General features: G+C 35.5%; 1 protein-coding gene across 7 annotated transcripts in view; it reads right to left on the bottom strand.

Annotated features, from left to right (window-relative positions):
• Positions 1–23783, bottom strand: part of LOC138336959 (plexin-A4-like) — a 179108-nt gene that overhangs the window by 59690 nt on the left and 95635 nt on the right. For all 7 annotated transcript variants that reach the window (XM_069286607.1, XM_069286601.1, XM_069286602.1 and 4 more), the window contains one exon: positions 11082–11182. In XM_069286607.1, the coding sequence (XP_069142708.1) occupies positions 11082–11182 (101 nt within the window). The remainder of the gene's footprint in view (positions 1–11081; positions 11183–23783) is intronic.

Genomic DNA, 23783 nt, shown 5'->3' on the forward strand with positions numbered 1-23783 from the left:
ACCACTAAAACTGTTCTTATTTCCTACCACTCCCTACCCCCTTTAAACAGTTCTCTCCCTCTGATCACCACTAAAAGTAAAACTGTTCTTATTCCTACCACTCCCTACCCCCTTTAAACAGTTCTCTCCCTTGATCACCACTAAAAACTGTTCTTATTCCTACACACTCCTACCCCCTTTAAACAGTTCTCTCCCTCCTATCACCCTATCTAATAAACTGTTCTTATTCCTACCTACTCCCTACCCCCTTTAAACAGTTCTCTCCCTCTGATCACCACTAAAACTGTTCTTATTCCTACCACTCCCTACCCCCTTTAAACAGTTCTCTCCCTCTGATCACCACCTAAAACTGTTCTTATTCCTACCACTCCCTACCCCCTTTATTATACAGTTCTCTCCCTCTGATCACCATTAAAACTGTTCTTATTCCTACCACTCCCTACCCCCTTTAAACTAGTTCTCTCCCTTCTGATCACCACTAAAACTGTTACCTTAACTCCTACCCCTACAACAGTTCTCTTCCTTAGAACTAAAAACTGTTCTATTTTCCTTAACTCCCTACATAAAACTTTTTATTTTTACCCCATTTAAACAGTTCTCTCCCTCTGATTTAAAACATAAAACTGTTCTTATTCCTACCACTCCCTACTGTATCCCCTGATCATTTAAAAATTCATACCACTCCCTACCCCCTTTAAACAGTTCTCTAAACTAAAACTGTTTTTTCCTACCACTGTTCTAACCCCTTTTTGATCACTTCCCTTGAATCTAAAACTGTTCTTATTCCTAATCCCTATAAACAGTTCTCCTAAAAACTGTTCTTATTCCTAAAACTTTTAAACAGATCTCTCTGATCACCCCTAAAAAACTGAAATCCCTACCCCCTTTAAAACTGTTCTAAAATTACTAAAACTGTTCTTATTCCTACCACTCCCTACCCCCTTTAAACAGTTTCTCTATTAGATTATGTGATATATTATATATTTAATAATTTCCTATTATTGTGACTGTTTTTAGTACAACAAAACTGTCAAAACATGTCCCACAATATACATTGATACACATATTTAATTGTTTTGAAAGGGGTGATTCAATTAAGAGACCAACTGTCATATGTGACCTATTTTTCAATCTCCTTTGGAAAGTCTCTTAAAACAATTTTGACTGTACTAACAAAGCCATCAATTCACAACATTAAAATCAACCCAAGTGCCAAGAATATTAATAAATTTCCATTTCCAACAAAATACTCATAATATCTGGTTTCCCCTGAGATAAATAGTAAATGTACATTTCATTTGCTAATCCATTATTCTTTGCATTCCTGGAAGGCTCAAACCCTTCGTGTATACCAACACTGTAACACCGCAAGATTATTCATATTTTTAAAAATTGTATTCTCTCCTCCGTTTGGATATTTTTTTAAAAACACCTAAAAGTGGTTTTCTCAAAAGCCTAATCAATCAAACATCACCAAACCCGGAATATTGTTAAAATGTTTTGTATGAAGTATCAGGTCCTAAGAAAGACTAGATGACTTATTGGAATAGCTGCGATATGTTGCTATAAAACTCTCGGCTATCAATAACCGAAGCAATGATCTGGCCCTTAAGTCGCAGATGACAGATACATATACCTATCTTCCTCACTTTCCTACGAAATTTAATTTGAGAATTTGGATGCTTTCCATGTTCTGAGTCCCAAAGGAGATGTATGTGGCTTACTCTACTTTGTTTTTATTTTCATAGGCTTGTTCGGCACCAACCAACAGAACAGGATGTAAGTCATGCCAGGAGGAAATCATCCAACAATTTCTGGGAAAAGGTGTTCTTGGAAAGTTAGGGCTACAGGGTGAAATAGATTTACAGTATAAAAGTGCAAGATAGAATGGGAATGAAATGAAACTGAGCTTTGTAAAATAAGCCTGAACAAAATTTTTCCAGTCCAATATATCCAAATGGCTCCTGAGGGACCCAAGCGAGACTAGTCAGGGACAAGTATAATTGCCTGTGTATGTTTAAATAGACAGTGGTCTGTCTTAAAAATTCTTGGTATCAGGAGTCAGACAAGGATCTGTTATAACATCTATTGTCTTCTGATCTTTAGGAAGGGTTTTCAAAAGAATCAATTTAATAGTCTTTAGAAATGTGTCCTTTATTTATTGTGTGTGTTTTTTTATGCATATTTTATTATTTAAAAAAAAATAATAAAAAAATTAATTTATTTACTTTTTTTGTAGGAAATCAGTCCAAGTTCTTGATCTACTATGTTTATTATGGTTTAAAGCATGAGTGGGGAGTGAAATTTCCTTAATAATTGTTAATTTCTTAAGAATTAAGACTAGATTTCCTGTCCCGACTCTTTTACATTGTATGAGTAAATGAAGGGGGAAAAAAAACTGCAGAAAAGCAAAATTTTCCACAATCAATATCAAAAACAATGACTCAACAATATAATTTTTTATCATTTTTTTTTAAATATCTTTTCAATTGGACTTTAACATGCTTTAGCCACAGCATCCTTATTTATGATTAATCAAATAAAATATTTTAAAAACATTTTTATTTTATCAATAAATCTATTACTAGATGGACTAACGGCATTTCAGTAGAAGGTTGTCGATCTTATCAACGACATACTCCAGCTCACATACAAACAATGTCCATGTACACTGACATTAAATCTCCGGCTACATCACAATTTCATTTCCATAAATTCCGTTTTCCTCTAAAGAGACTTGTTATCAACAATATTAAATGGGAAATAGATTTGAAAGGCACAAACTGAGTTTTTGGAACAGAATCTGTCTATCATTTTTAACCACTTATGTCTTCATTTCCGTTAAAAACTGTTTCATCTTGTTATTTTTGCACATTATACAAAAGCGTTTGTATGATATAGATTTTTATACAGAAATATGAATATTTAATAGACAAATCCAACCTAACAACAAAGCACAACGATAAGGGGCTATCTCCTATCAGATCAGGCCGCTATTTCCTTTTTATATGTAGAATACAGCTAAGATTTGTAATAACGGAAAGCCTTTATATGTCATGTCGCACTGACAGCACCGAGGCTAACTTGCCAAACACAGAACAAAGATTTATTAAGCTTTATACTGTGTGGCTTTGTTTTTCTGATCACACTATTACATACATTATAATATATTTTTTTATATGAGTTATATACAATATCTCAGTGAAATAATACTGCGCCTTGCAATACATCCAATTTAGCGTCTTAAGGTAGGTCCATACTTTTGAAAATCGCGCCAATTCATATGACGCTATACTGGAAGTTGCGGAGGTTGTTTTGAATTCCAGAATGGTTTCCGATACGCCACGACATCACACTTTGATATTTTTTCAATAGGTGAAAATTGTCTACATATAATATTGAATGTTTAAAATCATTAAATAAATCAAATAAAAGCAGTGAAGTGAAAATTATATGCCATCTCTGAGGTTTTTTGCGGTCCCTGTCGTAAATGGGAATGGATTTTAAAACACCGGAAGTGCCGTTCGTCGCTATAAAATCATAAGACGGGACCCGGCCGGACCGAAATTCCGGAATTCTAAAAAAATTGCATACGGATTTCTTTAAACACACAATTTGGAGAAAATCATAAAAACAAACAGACATAAACCAGATATAATATCACAAAAACGTATTACTAGATGGACTAACGGCATTTCAGTAGAAGGTTGTCGATCTTATCAACGACATACTCCAGCTCACATACAAACAATGTCCATGTACACTGACATTAAATCTCCGGCTACATCACAATTTCATTTCCATAAATTCCGTTTTCCTCTAAAGAGACTTGTTATCAACAATATTAAATGGGAAATAGATTTGAAAGGCACAAACTGAGTTTTTGGAACAGAATCTGTCTATCATTTTTAACCACTTATGTCTTCATTTCCGTTAAAAAACTGTTTCATCTTGTTATTTTTGCACATTATACAAAAGCGTTTGTATGATATAGATTTTTAATACAGAAATATGAATATTTAATAGACAAATCCAACCTAACAACAAAGCACAACGATAAGGGGCTATCTCCTATCAGATCAGGCCGCTATTTCCTTTTTATATGTAGAATACAGCTAAGATTTGTAATAACGGAAAGCCTTTATATGTCATGTCGCACTGACAGCACCGAGGCTAACTTGCCAAACACAGAACAAAGATTTATTAAGCTTTATACTGTGTGGCTTTGTTTTTCTGATCACACTATTACATACATTATAATATATTTTTTTATATGAGTTATATACAATATCTCAGTGAAATAATACTGCGCCTTGCAATACATCCAATTTGGCGTCTTAATCTAGTGACAGATTTGTTAGTAAAACTAAAAGTCTGGTATAAATGTGTTATGTCTTACATATCACCAACATTGCCTGACTTTCTATATTTTGTTGAGTATTCACTCTTCTTGTTCTTCTTGCAGAACAAATACCAACATTTCACTCTGAAACTTGTTTCAGTAGAATTGTACTATAATAAATCTGTTGCTCAGTCAGTATTTCAGAGGGATTGCAATACAAAATAATTCTCAGTAGCTCTACCACCCATCACCAGCTTTACACAAGCTTTCATGCTAAAAATTTTCTACATCAAAATGATATCTCAAATCTAGACAGACAGATTGACAAAAAACAGGTTTTTACACTGATGTATATACTCCTACACAAATCAGAATTTACTGTGATGCTGTGATACCACTTGACAATGTAATTTACTACCACCCTACCGAGTAGATTTATTTTACAATTCCAGCGTAACATGACACATCTACACATCACAACGGTATGCAACAGGTGCGTGTACATCAAAGATAAGTCGGTATCATCTGTTGCACCTCTCCCGTAGAAGTCCTGTACAGACTGTACATCATCTCCCAGTTAAACCAACACTGTGTTTGACAAGGCCAGCTCTCAGATCTTTTTTCTCTCAAATCTAGGACAGCTTGAAATGAGAGCAAGTTTTTTCTCCCTTCTGATATAGCATAGTCAGCAATAGTTTGAATTATTATATCAGTATCATTATTTTGTTATGTAATTAATTTCATATTCCATTGTATCTTGCTCTTGCACTTAAATGACAATAAACAAGAAGAAACAATAGGAACATCTACTAAATATGAAGAGGACAGTTAATCACCTGAATATTAAAGAAAGTCTATGTCCCCTGGCATGTATTGAAAAACATAGACCAGAAAGATATCAACTGAAACTTTTATCAATGGAAATAATAAGCAATCCATTGTTTGAAAAGATTAATAAGAATACTGAGCAATTGGCTGACTAAAAGCTTAAGACAATAAAGACAGGATTATGAAAGTTGATGAGGCCAGTCAAGGACCATGCCACTGAAGTTGGACATTCATGTTGATGTATTGGTACAACAGTTCAGACCTATAAGGACACCAGCTGTATTTATACATCTTATGAGGTAATGTAATTGCCTTTTGTGGGAGTCTATGTTAATTGGTGCTGTTCTGGGTACTCAATGACACTACAGAGACAAGCACTGGCCTCCTAAATTTTATTTACATCCATAGGGTACCTGCCAAGTCACTGTCTGCTACCAGACGTCTGTGGGATGCAGCCAATATTCGGGATCAGCCACACATCCCGTGGGATCACGTTTTGACCCCTTACAATATAATGTAGCTGACAATAGTGTCCTTTATGTGACATAGACAGAGTAAAAATGATGAATTAAAGAAGAAATAATTTGGCACCCGTTTCAGAAACATCTCACATCACAATGGCAGCCAATTGTCTTGTTCTGGATTACATTCGCAAACTAGATTTTGTAATACTTTTTGGTAATTACACCATTTTGTAATTAGTTAAAAACCTCAAAATTTCATTTTTCCACAGACAATTGAAATGATGAGGACATTCTATGAACACTCGAAATGACAACTCTGGCACCCAGGGAAAAAAATTGATTGAATTCATTCTATAGGGGTTATATTTTGTCAATGCGTGACAACACCTTTTATTTTATAATTCAATCAAAGTAGACTAGCGGAATATTTAAACTGCCTGCTCAATGTACTCAAGAATGCTGAACAGAATTTTGGTCTCTTACAAGCTCTATATGTATGCTAGTCACAACGCAGCTTAAAAAGTTCTCAAAAAATTTCCTCATCTGCTTCAAAACCAGAGCTTCACAAATTAGGAAAAGCAGCGCCATCTTAAGTCTAGCAGAAGACAAGATCAATTTGATGCCAAATTAGATTTGTAGTTTGAAGTTTCTGTCAATACAATTGATTAAATAAAATTAAAAATCAATAAACATTTCCTGCTACAACATTTTTTCTCTGTGATTGTGAAAAAATAAGTTCAGCAACTAAAAAATACCTTTAACACAATTTGATGAAGAAACAACTGAAAAAAATAACCATGATGAATTGAATATGACTGATATCTTGTTTGTACTCGACACAGATTTGTAACAATTAAATTTCAATACCTTTCACATTAATCACTGATCCGAATGGATAAAGCTCTGAAATAATTCAAATTGCATTCTTAAGGATTTGGTAAAAAAAAAAATCCAAGAAAGCTCAGCACAATTCCTTGTTGAGATTCCTCATTTCAGTCAGGATATCTGTCTCATTACGTTTGTGAAACGTGATAACTGAGTTTAATCTGTTGCACCCCCTCCCTACTGTGACATAAGGGAGAACTTGACTTTTAAGCTACGTGCTAAATAGGGATATCGGACCAGGACCGGGGAGAGCCAGGGCTTTATACTACATCAGAAGAAATCCCCCCTACAGATATGAGTCAGAATCTGAAATGTGGCTGTCAAATTAGGAAAATGAATTTCCTATAATTGTCAAGAAGAGAAAGAAGCAGAAGAATAACCCTAGTTTCACTTTCTGTGTTTATTGTGTTTGAGTGTGTGACCTTGTTCACTTGTTCCTAGCTGGTGGGCTAACCAAAGAGCGAGATACTCAAATACAACAGGAACAGCTATTCAAAAACTTAATAAAAATTCCTACAAAAATTTGTTAATGTTAAATTAGATTATCAAAGTCGGACAATATTATATTGATCAAATGTTGACTTAAACCAACAACGGAACCCTAACAAAGTAATTAAATTTTTAACTATTGTGAAAATTACGGAAAAAATATAAATGTGTGTCAATTGAGGGCTATTCCTGAACTTTATAATCTTTGTATCTATTATATATCCATTGATCGCCAATAATTAAAATTAAGGGGATACCAACTAGTATTAGAATTTTGGTGGAAGATTCTATGCCAAATCTATAAAGTGGATGCCCAGTCTGGTTTAAATCAACCCACATTTCTCTGCTTTTTGACAATCCGATGTATTCCAATCACAAGCTATTACAGAATTCCCAATACTGCCAGACAACATTCAAAGAGGACCAATTTAAATGTCACATCATGACCTCAGTAAGAATAACTCTTACATATATAGACTAGGGAACTGACACACTGATGTCTGGCCCAAGTTTTGAAGCATTGTATACAAACTTGAGATGTGATTCATCATAAGAGTTGCCATGGTAATTGGTGCTGCCATCTACTGGAGCCCAATTGGTTGGCCTCCTCGGGCTGGTGCCCTTTGTGGGACACTTGGCTGTGAAAGGTCTGTAACCGATTCTTTACAAATATGCAGCTTCGTAATTTTCTTTTACACAATAATCACAGTATTTTTCCATAGGGATGTCTGGATATTGTTAGGTTTAGTTATCGAAAATTTAAAGCCGAAATCTAATTTCCATTTTCGTGTTAAAATCGTTTGGAAAATTTACCTTCACCTTGGGTGTCGTATACAAACAAAACTAGTTTTCAGTGGCTAAGACATCATCCAAAAGTGTCTAGGCAGGAATCACGGATAAAGGAACTAAACAAAGCTTAGTCATCAGTTGTCAAGGTTACAAGTAACTTGATTTAGGTATTTAGCATTACAATGAAAAAAGCTTTTGAATTTAAATTTGAATTTGATATTAACTCTACTATATGTACAATTTTTATTTATTGTTTCTTTCCAGAAGAGATAGCATAGAAAATGAACTAGTTAGCAATTAAATGTAACTTAATAATATAAATAACTTTATATATAAATTGCTTATTTATATTGTATGCAAAATGAAAAAGACACAATTGCCAATAATGCTTTGACGATATCAGGATGAGCTGAAGTATGTCGGAGTGCATATTTAAATCTAAATATTATTCTGTAAGGGCCATAGACATTTTACAATTCACTTTAAAATATCTGTAGCATTATTAGTTAAAATCCTACAGGCTATCTCACATCAACTCTAACGTAGATATAACCTTTCAAACATGCACGTACATGACAATTCTTCCAAGTGCCTTAAACGGAATATTGTACGTAAAGTTTCTTTTCCATGTTTCTATAAGGGAATGTATAACTTTCCGACATGATATTTATTGGTCTTTCAATACACGTTTCCGACAGCTAGAACAAAACCACAGACACACAAGGGCCAACTTTATATTGTCTTACAAAGTACACTGGACTCTTGACGGTAAAATCTACGTTTTCTGGTATCTCACATTGATATTACGCCGACCAGACGATCCACTTAAATCCCAGAGAGGCTCTACTGCCGTTAAGTACAAACTCACATTACTATCTTATTTCAAATGTTTTTTCAAAACTTATGAAACTACTCTGACCATTGGCAAATTGTATTTCTATTGGAATCCTGACAGTTTCTTTTATTGAAAGAGTTCAGGGTAGTATCGTGACTTGGAAGGCCATCAAAGAACTTCTGAGATGTAGATGAAAAATGACAGCTTTAGTGAAACACAATTTAAGTGTAAAGGACATGACCACTATGATCCAGTATCAATGTAGCTGTGCCACACAGAAATGCAGTCAAATGGAGACTGTGGTTAAGTGCATAGATGCAATAGCTTTTGATTTAAAAGATTTACAGTTTATGAATATTTTGGCGAGACACCGCCAGACTCAATATAAAACATCTAAAGGGCTTAAGGAAGAATGAGTAACTTCTTCCCACTGTACTCATATCTTCTCTCGTGACAAATTAAATTCGAGATCTTCATATATCTGACTAACTGTATTTGTTTTGAAGATAAATGTCTTGAATTTTCATTGTATTTCACCTTCCAATTTCTATTTGCCCTGCTCTGTCTCCGTTTGAGCACTAATGCTATCATGCCGTGACAAATAGACTCCGTTATTAATGGCGTTCACGATCACCTATCCTGTGCTTTTCATTTGGCCATAAATGACGCATCATCCCAATGATGTTTAAAGAAAAGCACAAGAAGTCTACCTCCATCATCCGATCTATGGAAGGGTGTTTGATGGATGTAGAGAGAGGGAAATGTGTGCAACGTTTCCGTAAACGGACAGGAAATACATCCAACACGGCAGGCATGGCGAGAAATTATGAGAGAAATATCCATCATAATTACGTTCATTCTAAATGGGAGAATTCATTTCATCAAGTGCCTAGAGATAAAAGGGCTACGTTCCCAATGACAGTAATTAATAGGGGAGCATCTCTGTCTATGATCAACCCTCCACTGCACTTCCAACATTTGTTGCTTCTACAGAAAGTCCTAAACGTGGAGCTGTTACCGGAAAATAAAATGTCGTGTCGTGATTCTGGTGTAATTATCACACTGCCTCACAAAGCAGGTGAACAAGGAGACAGTAGCGACGCTATTCTTAGGATCATCGACAACAATGCTGATTAGGATAGATCTTTAACTTCGACATCAATGAAGCTGGAACGTATATCAGATTTAAGCACTATGCATGAACCAACGATCAGGTTCTTGATCTGAATACAGAGAAAATAACTATCGTGCCAGAAAATCCACAGTTTTCAACAGCAATCGTAAAACTGCGAAAAATTCAAAACCATACACCTCACATCTAACCATCCATACCTTTATAAAAATACTTGCAATGACACTTCAGACAATTAAGCAACTCTGTTTATTTAGATAACATATCAGTTACCATCATTATAATAACCACTGTGCACCTAAGGGAGATAATTCAGCTCAAGGGAGACAATCCTTGCCAACTATAACATTTTATGATAAGTGGCATCAGAAATAGCCTAAGAATCATTTCCTGTAGCTATTGGTGATTTTGCTTTACATTTCAAGTTCTTTTAAAATGTTTCTATGTTGATATTTTGAGGGTTTTGCTTTAAAAAAAAAACCAACAACATTTTCTTTGGTTTTCATCACGAATGACTGTTGAATAACTTATATGAGCTAATTTGAAAAACAGAATTACTTTCACACAATCACCACACAGCAATTTCAAGGGAATACAACAAAAAACAGTTTTTGCCATGCTGTCAGTATTTATTAGTCATACAACACCAGGAGAAATACAGATTCTCACACCTGTAGAAACAAGTTTATAATTGGAATGTCATATATCTCTACCAACCACAAAGCCACCAACATGTATAAAGAGCAGGGTGCTGAAATGTCACAACACTAAATACTCCACTAATATAGCCTTTAACACCAAATATTGGTTTACATTTAAGGATATCTTGGTTTTGGAAAAATCCAGGACTTTGTAATCTAAACTGTAGCTTCATATGGGTAGGATATCATGATGTGAAGTAAGAACGTTGGTTTTTTTTTTATCAATAATTGATGCAGACTTTCTTACATAGGAATATGACCGGGTGGTCTTCTTGTCAATTCCTAATTTTTTGTTTTAGGGTTAGTTTGTGGTTTTTTTTAATAAAAAAAATTAAGTCGTTAGAAGCGGGATTTCTTATAGAGAAATGGGAATGAGAGTGGATGACCTTTTGTTATTACCCTCCCCCCCTCTCTTTTTTGGAAGGAGAGTGTGTTTCTTTATGATGTCTTCCCAACAAAGGAAGTAATGTAGTTCACCACCCTTCTGTTTTATTCTTCTTTTCTTTTGCTTTTGTGTGTCAGACAGAGGAGGTGTGAGTTTTATGAATTTTTGTCTCCCCAACCAATGATATTAACTCATTCACCCCTGATATTATAGAGGTATATTGTAACTTACTTGTCCTGGAGAGAACACCAGCCACAGTAAGGATCTCTCCTGCCCAGACACGTATCACAGGTCTTATACTGGCTACACTCCTTCACCAGCACCTTGTAGATCTGTAAAATAACAATCAGAATATTAGGATAATATCTTCATATGTATATACATAACCTTAGTATGTTATTGTTGTATGAATTATGATGACATAATCATAGGATGCTATCTAAACATATTGACGTCATCACAGATACATAAACTTATAACCTTGAGGAAATGTAATGCATCATATGGCCATAGGTGTTCTACAGCCAAACTACAGAGGGTAGATCGTGAAATGACTCCCTATAAGGTCATCTAAGGTTAATAAATTTGCTATAGTTACCTGGATTAGTTGACTTTTGTATCAATATTTATTTTTCTAAACTGCCAACAAAGACAGAAAGCTTTACTTTCCTAAAGCTATAACAGTTGTTCAGATAGATATTTGACATTAGCCCTCCACCACTTCTGTGTTGCCCACAGTAGTATAGCTGCCATGAACTAGTGGTTTAGGTATCATTGGGTTTTTGTTCTTGGTTACTAGAACCCTCAAACTTTCCTCCACTAAATAAACCTGGCTATTAACCCATCCACACCTGAAATGTCATAATGAACTGATCTAGTCTTTGATTTAGGAGAGCCTAAATGTATCTTCAGGGGTGGATGAGTTTATGATCATAATAGTTATGGGATGTATTAGACACAGAACCCAAACCAACAAATATTCAGTTTATTTGTTTTCAGCCTGAAACCAACAATACTCAAAAGTACAAACACCATGGCAGCAGTAACAGGTTGATTAACCTTGTTTTTGGTTTTAACTTTTAAGACCGAGTTGAATGAGCAGAGGAAGTGACAGTAAATGAAGATTGAACATTGGTATGATGTCGATTAGCCCCCAGGTGTCGGTATTGGGTGGCCATAAGGAGGCTCCCGGGAGTACGACCCGGTGACAAATGAATTGACGATCTGTGGTGTAAGTTATATGTACAGAGATGGCAGTTTTGACAAGTGTGAAGTAGAACAATTATGCTTGGAAATTTGCCCTCTGCATCATCCCTCGGAAACATTTGACTTTATGGAAATGGCACCATGTGAAAATTATGCTAAAATTGATTTATTACGTAACTTTACAGTTCTGTAAACATACGTTTGGGATTTAAAGAAGAAATTGAAGTTGAATTATAACATATGAGTTTCAAAAACTCTATCAGCTCTTTTAGATACAACTTTCCTTCCTTCATGCCACAGGATTTCTCAATGTATGAATAGACAAGTTTTGTACCACTGAAGTTCTATAAGCATATCAATAGATGAGTTTTCTACCTTCATGCCATGAGAGTTCTAAGCATGTATAGATAGACAAGTTTTCTATCTTCATGCCAGATGAGTTTGAAGCGTATTAAAAGACAAGTTTTCTATCTTCATGTCAAGAGAGTTCTCATGACAGCATACAATTCAAACAACAACTGTATTAAATGGCGTCTGTCCAGTCTAAAAGATGCAATAAAAAACAATGATGTATATTTGATGAATTTAAAGCTGGCGGTGTAGTTTTGTATTGTTTACATGAGTGCTGGCCAGCCAGGTCCCGTTTCTGTGGTAATAGACGATGGCGAAATGGTCAAATATTAATGAGAGGCTTTGAAGGAAGACCGTTTGATGGAGTTTTAGGTATTATATGGGAGAATAAGTCTTATTAGTATACCTGTATGGCCCAACGCTTATGACAGGCCTAGAGAATGGTGACAGCATTAAATATTTATGATAAAACTATAGAGATACATCTAGGTATAGAACTAGATGAAAATGTGATTAATATAACAGCTGGCTAATAAAAGAGTTGAAATCTGTCATGAGCAGTACTTAGTGTATGATTAAATAACGCTACCATGTATGATGTATGGCCAACTACACATCAAACCTGTTCAATAAAAGTAACAGTGAATAATGAATGATAAGTTTGAGCCTGGAATTGTAAGAAATATAAATCCATTTAGAAGTTGGCATGATTCATCGTTTGCTGAGGTTCTGAGTTTATCAATCCTACAAGAGGAAATCCTATGACAATCAACGGCATAATATTTACTATCTATCAACAAAAAACTACATGAACACCAGGACCTGATTTCTCACATAATAAAATGTCTTCCTTCCGTGGTTTTTACAATTTATTCTTTGAACATTCTCATAAATCCTCTGTGTAATATTCCCCGTTCAATGTAAGAGCCCATGCCAAGATTTAGAAGTGAAGCCTACGATAAAAAGCAATTAGTAGCATCAAAACAACTTCCACGGAAGAAACTCGACAAATACCTCAGTAATTACTAGCTGATAAAAACTTTAAACAAAATACTGTCAAGTAAAAAAAATGTGCAGATGCACATTAAATGTGTCTTACGTCTTTATCCTGAAGCCCTCAACTCAAAATCTTATAAACATCTCGACACTGATGATAGGCAAAATATATGTGGTCGTTTTTTAATGGGGGAAGCAGTAAGTAAATGAAATTACAGGTTTGCCTATCTGAACAATTTATCTAAATTCATGCAATATTTAATGTTTAAGTTCGTTATGCAGCATCTGGTAAAACTTTATCTTCAATGATGGTGTCTCCCCTCCATATTAAATCTTAGACAAATGCAGTTACGTTCGCATCATTTTAGGTCTGATTTCTGCTATGACTGTACACTGCATGGTCGTCCTTGTGAAATAAATGTCTTTTGATCTGAAGAAATGAATGCTTTTCTTATTTGTGTGTCTTGTAAAACAATTAAGAACAAATGTTCTCAATAACTACATGGAAAGGATAGTTATTTTAAAATAAAACAAATTGTTTTCTCCAACTATAATGTGCTTCTGAGAACAATTAAGGGAAAAGCTGTAAATAATTATTTGAATATTTTCTCCGTCATATGTAGCCGTGGTGAAGTTTGATGAATGTTTTCACAGGAGATGGGTGGCCACGAATTTTGATAATTGAAGTGCTCTCACTTGTGAACGTTATGTGGAAGCAAACTCCACCGGTCCCAACCGGACACTTGATGAATAGGAGACCAATTTATCATTTTTCATCTTTCAGATGATGTCATCCAGTTGCGTGAAAAACACAGAATAGCAATTACATGGAGGGTGAAAGGTCATCTGTGCTACCGATGTGGCTTCCAATATCATACACATGTTCGCCGAATCATGCCATACAGACATACAGTGAACTAAAATGTCTTTTTATCTAACAATGTGATGTTCCATACCATATAATGTAAAAACAGAGTGTGTAATCTGCATAACAAACATATTGTGAACTAAATGTCCTTTTTTCAGCCCAGATCAAAAATGAAAAGAACACAGAACATGTTGTTTGGATAAAAAGCAGAAGATTCAATAGCATTGTCTTGTAAATTACAGCTAATAAAAAGAACGAGGCAATTTGATTGCTCAAGATATCCTGGCCTCGCTAAATACTTCTCAAATTGATTAGCGATGTTTGCACTTTGTTTTAAAACATTTTTCTTAATTTATTTTTTTGCTGCGTTCCTGGCTTCAATCAATACTAAACCATTCTATTTCAAACAACAAGACTTAAGTTCAATACTAGTTACCTCTATAATTACTTTCCAACAACTTCCGACTACATACAGCCTAAAAACCCACAGTGTTTTGTCTTACTTATTGTCTCTGTTATTTGTAGGACAATTTACTTTAAGTACAACAGCTCTACGGTTTAGCCAAGCTAACTTTGGTCATGGATTCTCATAGAAATTTAGACTCTGACTTAAGATATATAAGCCATGCGGTGCTGGAAAACCCATGTTTTTGAGGCCATCCCTATAATTTAGAAACATATCTCGGATATCAATTCTACGGATCGGAAACCTGTCTTAGACACTATTCCTGTATGTTAGAAAAGCTTTTTTTAGACCATCCTTTAAGGTATTTGTTTTAATAAACTAATTAATACCTGTCTAAATTTGAAAATGGAATAAAATATCTGTCTCAGAAGACTTTGCACATGCTATCTGCAGGAATAGTAGAGAATTTTTCTGGTAAACTGCAGCCCTATAAAACAGTAGTATGCTTTATGCTAGACACTATCTGTAAACTAATGGTATAATATATAGGTATAACCGCTCTCTCACCAAATCCTGGTTAGCCTGTTGTAGACCTGATGTCCTAATTCCCTGTGATGAAACAATTAATGCTAACGATCAAACAACTCATCAAAAGTTATCTGTTATCAAAAGCGAAGAAAAAATTAAATTCCAATCAATCTAAGTAAAGCCATTAGACCATACCATACAATATAAAATCTACAGCAATGTCATTGTGGCTCTGCAGCATCATCAAAGGTGTACAGTTTCAGGCCAATTCTTCCTGTGTTACCGAATAACAAGATTTTATCAGTCATATCCGAAAGATTACAATATCAAAGGAACAGATCAACTATTTATTGTTTTGTATCTTTTTCCCCACCAGCTAATCAATGGAATTGTTAATGTAAGTCGATCTATGCTAACAAAACAAGTTTTTCACACCTATCTGGGAAAATAGATCTATTACATTATATTATGACCATTACACTGATACATAACAACTTTCACAAATGTCAAGGTAATTCATCTCAAAATTGTAAATCTGTCAAGCTTCCAGTGGACTCCCACGACCTGCCAAAAAGTCTGTGTCTAACAACAGCTTGAATGGTATGGGATGTTAGCATGTTTCAAGCATCTTTCAAATATGACAATGAAACAAACATCGTTAGTGTGGGCATTGATTGTGCTGGCTGGTCATTTGTGTCCAGTTTCCTGGTCAATGGTGCACTGCAGTGGTCATTTGTCCCAGACTCTGCATGCAGTATGTGTCAGATTGTGAATGAGTCCTTTCTACCCCATTGATATACACTGAGCCAATATCACTGGTAGGAGTTCATTTCATTAGAATGAAACATTCATTATCACTGGTTCTTTGTCCCTACCACAAACATGCTGTTGCTGTCACAGTAACTCCCTCCGGCTGTGAGGGACTTCATTTCATTAGACAGAAAGGGAAGCCCTAGTACTGGTCGCCATCAGGGTCATGACCCAAAGACCTTGCGACCCTGTCACCGAGATACAGAGGGGGATTTCCCCATTTCGGGCTTCTATCACTTGAAACAATTAATCAGTCCTTATTGTATTGACCTGTATTGACAATCGTAGTAAAAAGATCCATTGCTCAAACTTGATGTCGATTATTGGTCATTGTTGGAGAGGTGGTCAGCACTTGATGGTCAGCATCCCGACCTCTGTCCAGTAGAAATGACAATGATATTGACCAATCATATTGATTCTGTTCAATGACAATCTAGAATCAAATTCTCGTTTATAGTCCATTCATCATGAACACTCGACATACATGTACTATTGTATTTTCTCAGCTAAAGCTTTGTGTTTGGTAGATTAAACAAATACATGCCGATATATAGAGATGTTGGTTTTTTTTTGTGGTTATAGTTCAGAGAAGTTTTTCAGATTTTCATGGCTTTTACATTCACATTTGCCAAAACATACAGTCTGTCAATGCAATCTGCCATTTGGACAAAAGCATAATTCAAAACAACACAAAACATTTGGAAATTTTGTTGAAATACCACAGAATTTTTTCAGTATTAGCCAACCATGATAGAAACTATTCCACAAATCGCAGATTGATGAAGAGTGCCACCTGGAGTGACAACACAGAGATTCATATTGCTTTAAGGCACGTTAGATATGCTTAAGCACAAAACATGGAAATAATTCAAATACTGAGTAAATTTTCTGCTTGTTCCTGTTTTGTATAACATGAATTAGCTAACTATGTATTCACAAACCCATTTGACTCTGGAGTTGGAATGTATGCCACATACCGACAACAGATGAATCTGAGACCAACAATGCAGTGCAATGCGACATACGCAATATACTGCATGTGCATATGTGCATCGTCGTCATGCACGAACTGGTGCAGCCAGACCAGAAAAATGTCTCCCCTCTGTCGAGGAAACATACTTTACACATTATACAACGTGTGATAATGTGATAGAGAGATAACCACGGTGATGGAAAGATAACAGCGGCAACAGGATCAGATTTCACTCCGCATCTAAAACACCAGACAGGGAAATACTTGACTAAGGGAAATTGAACACCAGGTTTGATAACTTTTATATAATTTCATAGATGATAAGTATTTATCACTGCCCTTAAAAGTTCACATCCGGACACAAGATAGGGAGACTAAAATCTGGAGTTCTCAGACAGAATTGGGAAAGTTAAATAATGGCAGGTAAATAACACCCCCCCCCCCTTCCCCCCTCTCTCTCCTCCCCGGCTGTCTTCCACTTGACAAACTCCTGAAAAGCTAGATATTGTACATCACATTTACAATATGTCAGTATTATTATTATTACATACAATATAAGAGATAATAACACATTATGCATATTTTATTTCAACAGATGAGGAAATGGGTCACTGAGACTCACTAAAGTTGATTATCCTATAGTAAGCACTATCAAACCTGCCCCCATTGACAACCATTTACTTTGGCCCAAGCCTAAACTGTTTATTTCATGATAAAGAATTATGTACGAGTCTCAATATCAATAGGACTTCAATACCCCATAATCAAGTCTGCAACATCAGAATGCGTCTTTTACAAATATGCATTTTTCAATATTATCACTTTTTTTTTTGAGAAAAATATGCAGCCTTGTAATGAAATTTAAATGTGAGTTTTGAGGTTTTCCAGGAATGCTGTCTGACACTTGTCTAATGATGTTAAATCTGTTGATGACTCCGAGTCTTTGTCCTTAAAACGTCTCCAAACTGGACGTGTCATCCTGCTCTGTAATTACACAGTCACAATACCACGCCGTGCGCCACAACTCGCCAACACTCAAAACCTTGATGCATATTAAATTGTAATGTTTTGAATAAATTTTGACTTTATAACGCCAGATAATCAGATGATATTTTAAGATTATAGAATTCTAAAGTTCATAAGCATGAACGGTATAATTTACTAGATAATGACTATGTTTCAAGTCAGTAATAAAATTCATGAATATAAAGTCTGATATAAAATTTGTCTATCACCATTCCTGAAACAGCAGTCTAATCACTCATGGTTGGCTTGTGTTAGTCATGATTTCATCCACAATCTGAAAATATTCTTTCCTTTTTCTGACATTTCTGAATTTTTACTTAAGATTTACATTGAATTAAAGTAAGTTTTGTGTGATAGATATCATGTCAGCAGACGACACTCTCTGTTCTAGAGCACCTGGCATTTTTCGAGATTAGACCTATAGGATTTGCTAATTTTACCTCTTTAATATTCAAGCCAACAAGGCAAATTTTGTCCTTATATTTCCACCTAGGTGAGACCTAACAAAAATACAAATAAATTTGGTTCATTGGAACTAAACAAAGCCCTATAAGATTTCCATGGAAACTGGATTTGCTGATTGTTAATTGCATCTACAGCTTTATGATGTGACACTAGTATATATATATGCTGATGACACCATAACATGCTGTATTAGTCCCCCAAGGATGGTTAAACAGAGAGTAACGTTCTCGTTCTCAAACAGTATAGATCTCAATACAGTGTGTCTTATTGTTTATGTAACATGGTGTTACAGTGGGTAAAAATGTCTTCAAAGTATCACTTAAACATATTTACAAAGTCCTTTGAGATGAGAAATATAATTAGTGTATGAGAACTTCCTGGTTCTTCCTACCTTGTGAATTATCATAGAAAAGTATTCTGTGATTCTAGCAAGTCAGTGAACTTCAGAAAAATTCATGAAAAGAACCTAAGAGAAGTCCTGTGTCTATAGCGAGTCAGAACCTCAGAGAAGACTTGGGTCTAATGGAGTCAGAACCTCAGAGAAGTCCTGGGTCTATAGCGAGTCAGAACCTCAGAGAAGACCTGTGTCTATAGCGAGTCAGAACCTCAGAGAAGACCTGGGTCTATAGCGAGTCAGAACCTCAGAGAAGTCCTGGGTCTATAGCGAGTCAGAACCTCAGAGAAGACCTGGGTCTATAGCGAGTTAGAACATCAGAGAAGACCTGTGTCTATAGCGAGTCAGAACCTCAGTGAAGACCTGTGTCTATAGCGAGTCAGAACATCAGAGAAGACCTGTGTCTATAGCGAGTCAGAACCTCAGAGAAGACCTGTGTCTATAACGAGTCAGAACCTCAGAGAAGACCTGTGTCTATAATGAGTCAGAACCGCAGAGAAGACCTGTGTCTATAGCGAGTCAGAACCTCAGGTCAGAACCTCTGAGAAGACCTGTGTCTATAACGAGTCTGAACCTCAGAGAAGACCTGTGTCTATAACGAGTCTGAACCTCAGAGAAGTCCTGGGTCTATAACGAGTCAGAACCTCAGAGAAGACCTGTGTCTATAGCGAGTCAGAACCTCAGAGAAGATCTGTGTCTATAACGAGTCAGAACCTCAGAGAAGACCCGTGTCTATAACAAGTCAGAACCTCAGAGAAGACCTGTGTCTATAACGAGTCAGAACCTCAGAGAAGACCTGTGTCTGTAACGAGTCAGAACCTCAGAGAAGACCTGTGTCTCTACAGTGGAATTGTAACTAGGAATGAAGGTCCATCCATCACTGTTAACTAACTCTTTCCCACATCCATAACCTACACAGCCTTAATGACAAACCACCCAAATTCTATTTCAGTTGACAATTGGAAATTTGTTTCAAGTAGCACTGAGTATTTTTCATTTTCTATTTTCCTAAACCTGTTGATACAAGTTTAGTTCAAATCTGCCATAGAGAAATATTGATTTCAAGTATTTTCCCATTATCTAAAAGCTTTTAATTTTTACAGCAAAATTAAACTGAAGAAAGTGTTTTATCATCTGGCTCATAAATTGCAGTAAATGATATTTAAATAAACTTTATTCAACTGCCATAAAATATCTAATAAATCATGCAATTTGTGGCAAAAATAACGATTTATAAATAAACTGATAGTCTTTCCCAACAAGATAGGAGTTTTTGTCAACACAAACTCAATGTGGAGATTGTTGACTTGTGTGTGAAAATGTTACAAGGTTACATAGTGTGTCCTGTGGTGTATACAGCCATGTCTGTTGTCTGCTCCTGCTTCGCATGTGAAACCAGGATAGGAATGACCTTGACCTCCTGCCTGATAACCTGACCTCCACACCCCATTAAGGCCTTATCACCAGCTCTGCAGCAGGGGAGGCCACCCAGTCATTAATTAAAGGTTAATCTGGTTAAGATAAGCAAGCTTAATGACAGTGTTTGGTGGGAACAGAAAGACACGACCAGTTTATACTATTGTGATGGCTTACAACAGGGAAACTAAAGATTATTGCAGAATTTTGAACATGATCTGTGGTAAATTCAGGCAGATAGTTTCAGGGCTAGTGATGCATATACAAAGTCAGAAAACACTTAAACTCATTAACACCTGAAGACACATTTGAACTCTTCTATTTCAAAAGGTGGGACAGTCCATTATGGAATGTCAGGGGTGAAAGGTAATAGAGCAATAATTTAATGCTTGTAATGAATATAAAGTTAGAAAACAGGTTAATGTTATCGACATTAATAGGGCAATATTTCTAACGCTTGTACAGCATACGAATGCTTGTACGGCATACGAATGTTCCTTGTGCAGATCTATCAAGGTGTTGAAAACTCGGGACAGGAAATCAAATATTGCACTTTGAATCTGGAGGATATTCTGTTGCACTTTTTCTTTGCCTGAAGGGGGCACTTGTTAAGATAGGTCCATTTTGTGTATAGATAAGTGTCCAAAGGTTAAAAGGTCAATCTCTGTGTTGGTACACTTAAGACAGGTGGGGAGGCTTACTTTATATTCCCCCAATATCAGGACTAAATCCATGTAAACAGGTAGTGGAGAGAGACTAGGACAACTTGGATATACTAGGGTGGAAACTCTGTTCTGATTCATACTCCCTTACCCTGTCGGTGATGGACAGGCTGTTTACAATACACTGAAGATGTTTACAAAGGGAGAGAACTCTCCTGCAATTAAAACAGGTATCTTATCACATTGTCATACAAACAAACTCCAGCCAAACCAAGAAAGTAGGCACCCTTGATGAAAAATAAAAGTAGTAGTCAATAAAACTCTGGCATCTAATTGGAACAACAGGAGGAAGCTTCCTCAGAGCCAGAATCTCTAACCCATGTACAGTACTGGTGGGGATTTAAAGCCGCCATGAAATAGTAACACATTAATCCTGTGTTATTTCACCGCATTATCTCCCTTTGGTGTGAAACTCGGCTATCATGAACGTCCATCTTATTGGTTACATTGTTTTATTATATTTTATTGATTTTAGAGTGAACTTTAATTTCAATTTTATCTGTTTTGTTGTTTTATCTGATATTTTTTTATGTGGTGCAATGTTTTTGAATTGCAAGCATGGTCCCTTAGATATTCTTTAGATATGAAAACAAATTTATTTTGTTTTCAATCTGGACTATTTTTTAATTGTCCTATTAATTTTTTATGTTATGATTTTTTTTTCAAACATGCAGGCATAGGTTCTATATGGGATATTCTTTAGATATGGTAACAAGTTTATTTTTGTTTGGAATTCGAAGTATATTTTAATTGAACAATCTTTTCTCGTTATCAGAAATGGAGTGAACCGCCCATTAATCGACAGATGTAACTGGAGTCTGACATTACACCTAGCAGACAAGTCACTACCGTATCATATTCTGTAATGTCTCTCCTCATTATATCACCGTTTTTCATTCAAATTTATCAATATCCAGAAACATTTTACCTCATCATAAACTTTCTACACTGACAGACAGGTAATGAGTTTGATAAGGACATTTAATCATCATTTGTATAGCAATAAAAACGTAACTTTCCAGCTAGTTTTTATGATATAAAATTCTGACGCAGTGGTAGGATACGTATTTAACATCCTATCAATCATTATGGTTATCCAAGAACAGTGCCTGATAGCTCAGTTGCAATATGCATCCCATCTTAGAGACAACAGGGGTTACTATCACTTTGTTATATCCACATGGCTATAATAGCTGCAGTGATTGTTTTGGCAGTCACTGTCAGTAAGTTTGTCTCTTTGTGATAGTGTAATAATTTTATAGTGCTATCCTACTGAAACATACAGCCAAAGACACACTGAGCAGGATACTAGAAAAGTCATTTCTTCAATGAAAACTTGGCATGCAGGAGAAATACTTTTGAAGGATGGCGATATATTTTCTATTCAACTATTTTCAGTTTTAGCACATCACACTTACTTCTTTATCAAAGAAACTTAATCTTAATGCAATTATGTTCAGTCCTCTATAAGAAATATTGATGAGACTGTTAAGATAAAAATACCTACTTTTAGATAAGAGTGTAAGTTTTGATAATTAGCAAATATATCTCACTGACTTCTCTACATTACTAGTCGTTCTGTTTACTTTACAATACTTTGGCTTTCTCCACTCCATTTTTCTTTATCTCACCTGAAATCTTAATAGATTTTTCCAATAAAATATTGTGGAATGTATATAAAATTTATCATAACCACTTTACTACTTAGAATGGAGAGTGCTATTGGAGCCTATTTATTGATATCTGAATTTATAGAAGTCATTTCAGAGTAGCACGAGGACCACCTTAAAGTTTTAGGGACCACACCTTAAAGTTATAATAGAGACCACAGTCAGAGAATCAAGGGGACAAGGGTCGGAAAATAACAAGGAGCTCACCTAATAAGTTATCGGGCCCTTGCACAGTCTGAGTATCAAGAGGACAAGGGCAAAGAAATAAGCATATAGTCGAAGACATTTTCTTTTGTGTCAAATTGATTGTAACCAAAGTAAGATTCTCACTTAACAGATGTCGATGAACCATTATACAGATGGAAATAGATTGCTGACTTCCATCATATAGAGAAATATAACCAGGTACAATAGTATAATTATATAGTTTTATTACTTATACATTATGACTGAACGGTCTATTGGCAGTGCCTGGGGAAGCTGTCCAGAATTATTATCCCAGACCTTATCATGCTGCCATACACAGGTGCTGTATTGTCCATCTACACTACCAAATTAATGCCCAATTATGCTTCAACAAATTCCAATCTACACTACCAAATTAATGCCCAATTATACTTCAACAAATCCCAAACATTTTTTCACACTTTGGTAATAACAGCTTTTTTTTCTAACCTCTTACCCCTAGATTTTATAAATGGAGCAAATTTCAATTGCAAGCAAGCTGTCTCAAGCAATAAATAGGGTTAAACAGTTTCATGAGTTGATCAGCTGTTGCCATACATTTATTTCGGTACTATCTTAAAACCAGAAGAGCTTCTGCCGGGATATCATGGAGATATCGTGGTATTTACACTCTAATTGCTAACACTATGTGTTATGACATTTGTGTTCACTACGGGAACTTTTTATCAAAAAACTCGGGTGTAATGGTTTAATGTATGTTACTAACTTCAGCCCGACTGATAACAAAATCATCAGAATTTTACTATTCAGAAGTTAATCTAAAGCTCCTCACAGAGACATTTATCTCTCACATACATACGAGACATTTATCTCTCACATACATCAGAAGAGTACAGATTTAGTACTTTTCTTTAAT

Source organism: Argopecten irradians, chromosome 12, assembly GCF_041381155.1.
Source record: "Argopecten irradians isolate NY chromosome 12, Ai_NY, whole genome shotgun sequence".
Classification (NCBI taxonomy): domain Eukaryota; kingdom Metazoa; phylum Mollusca; class Bivalvia; order Pectinida; family Pectinidae; genus Argopecten; species Argopecten irradians.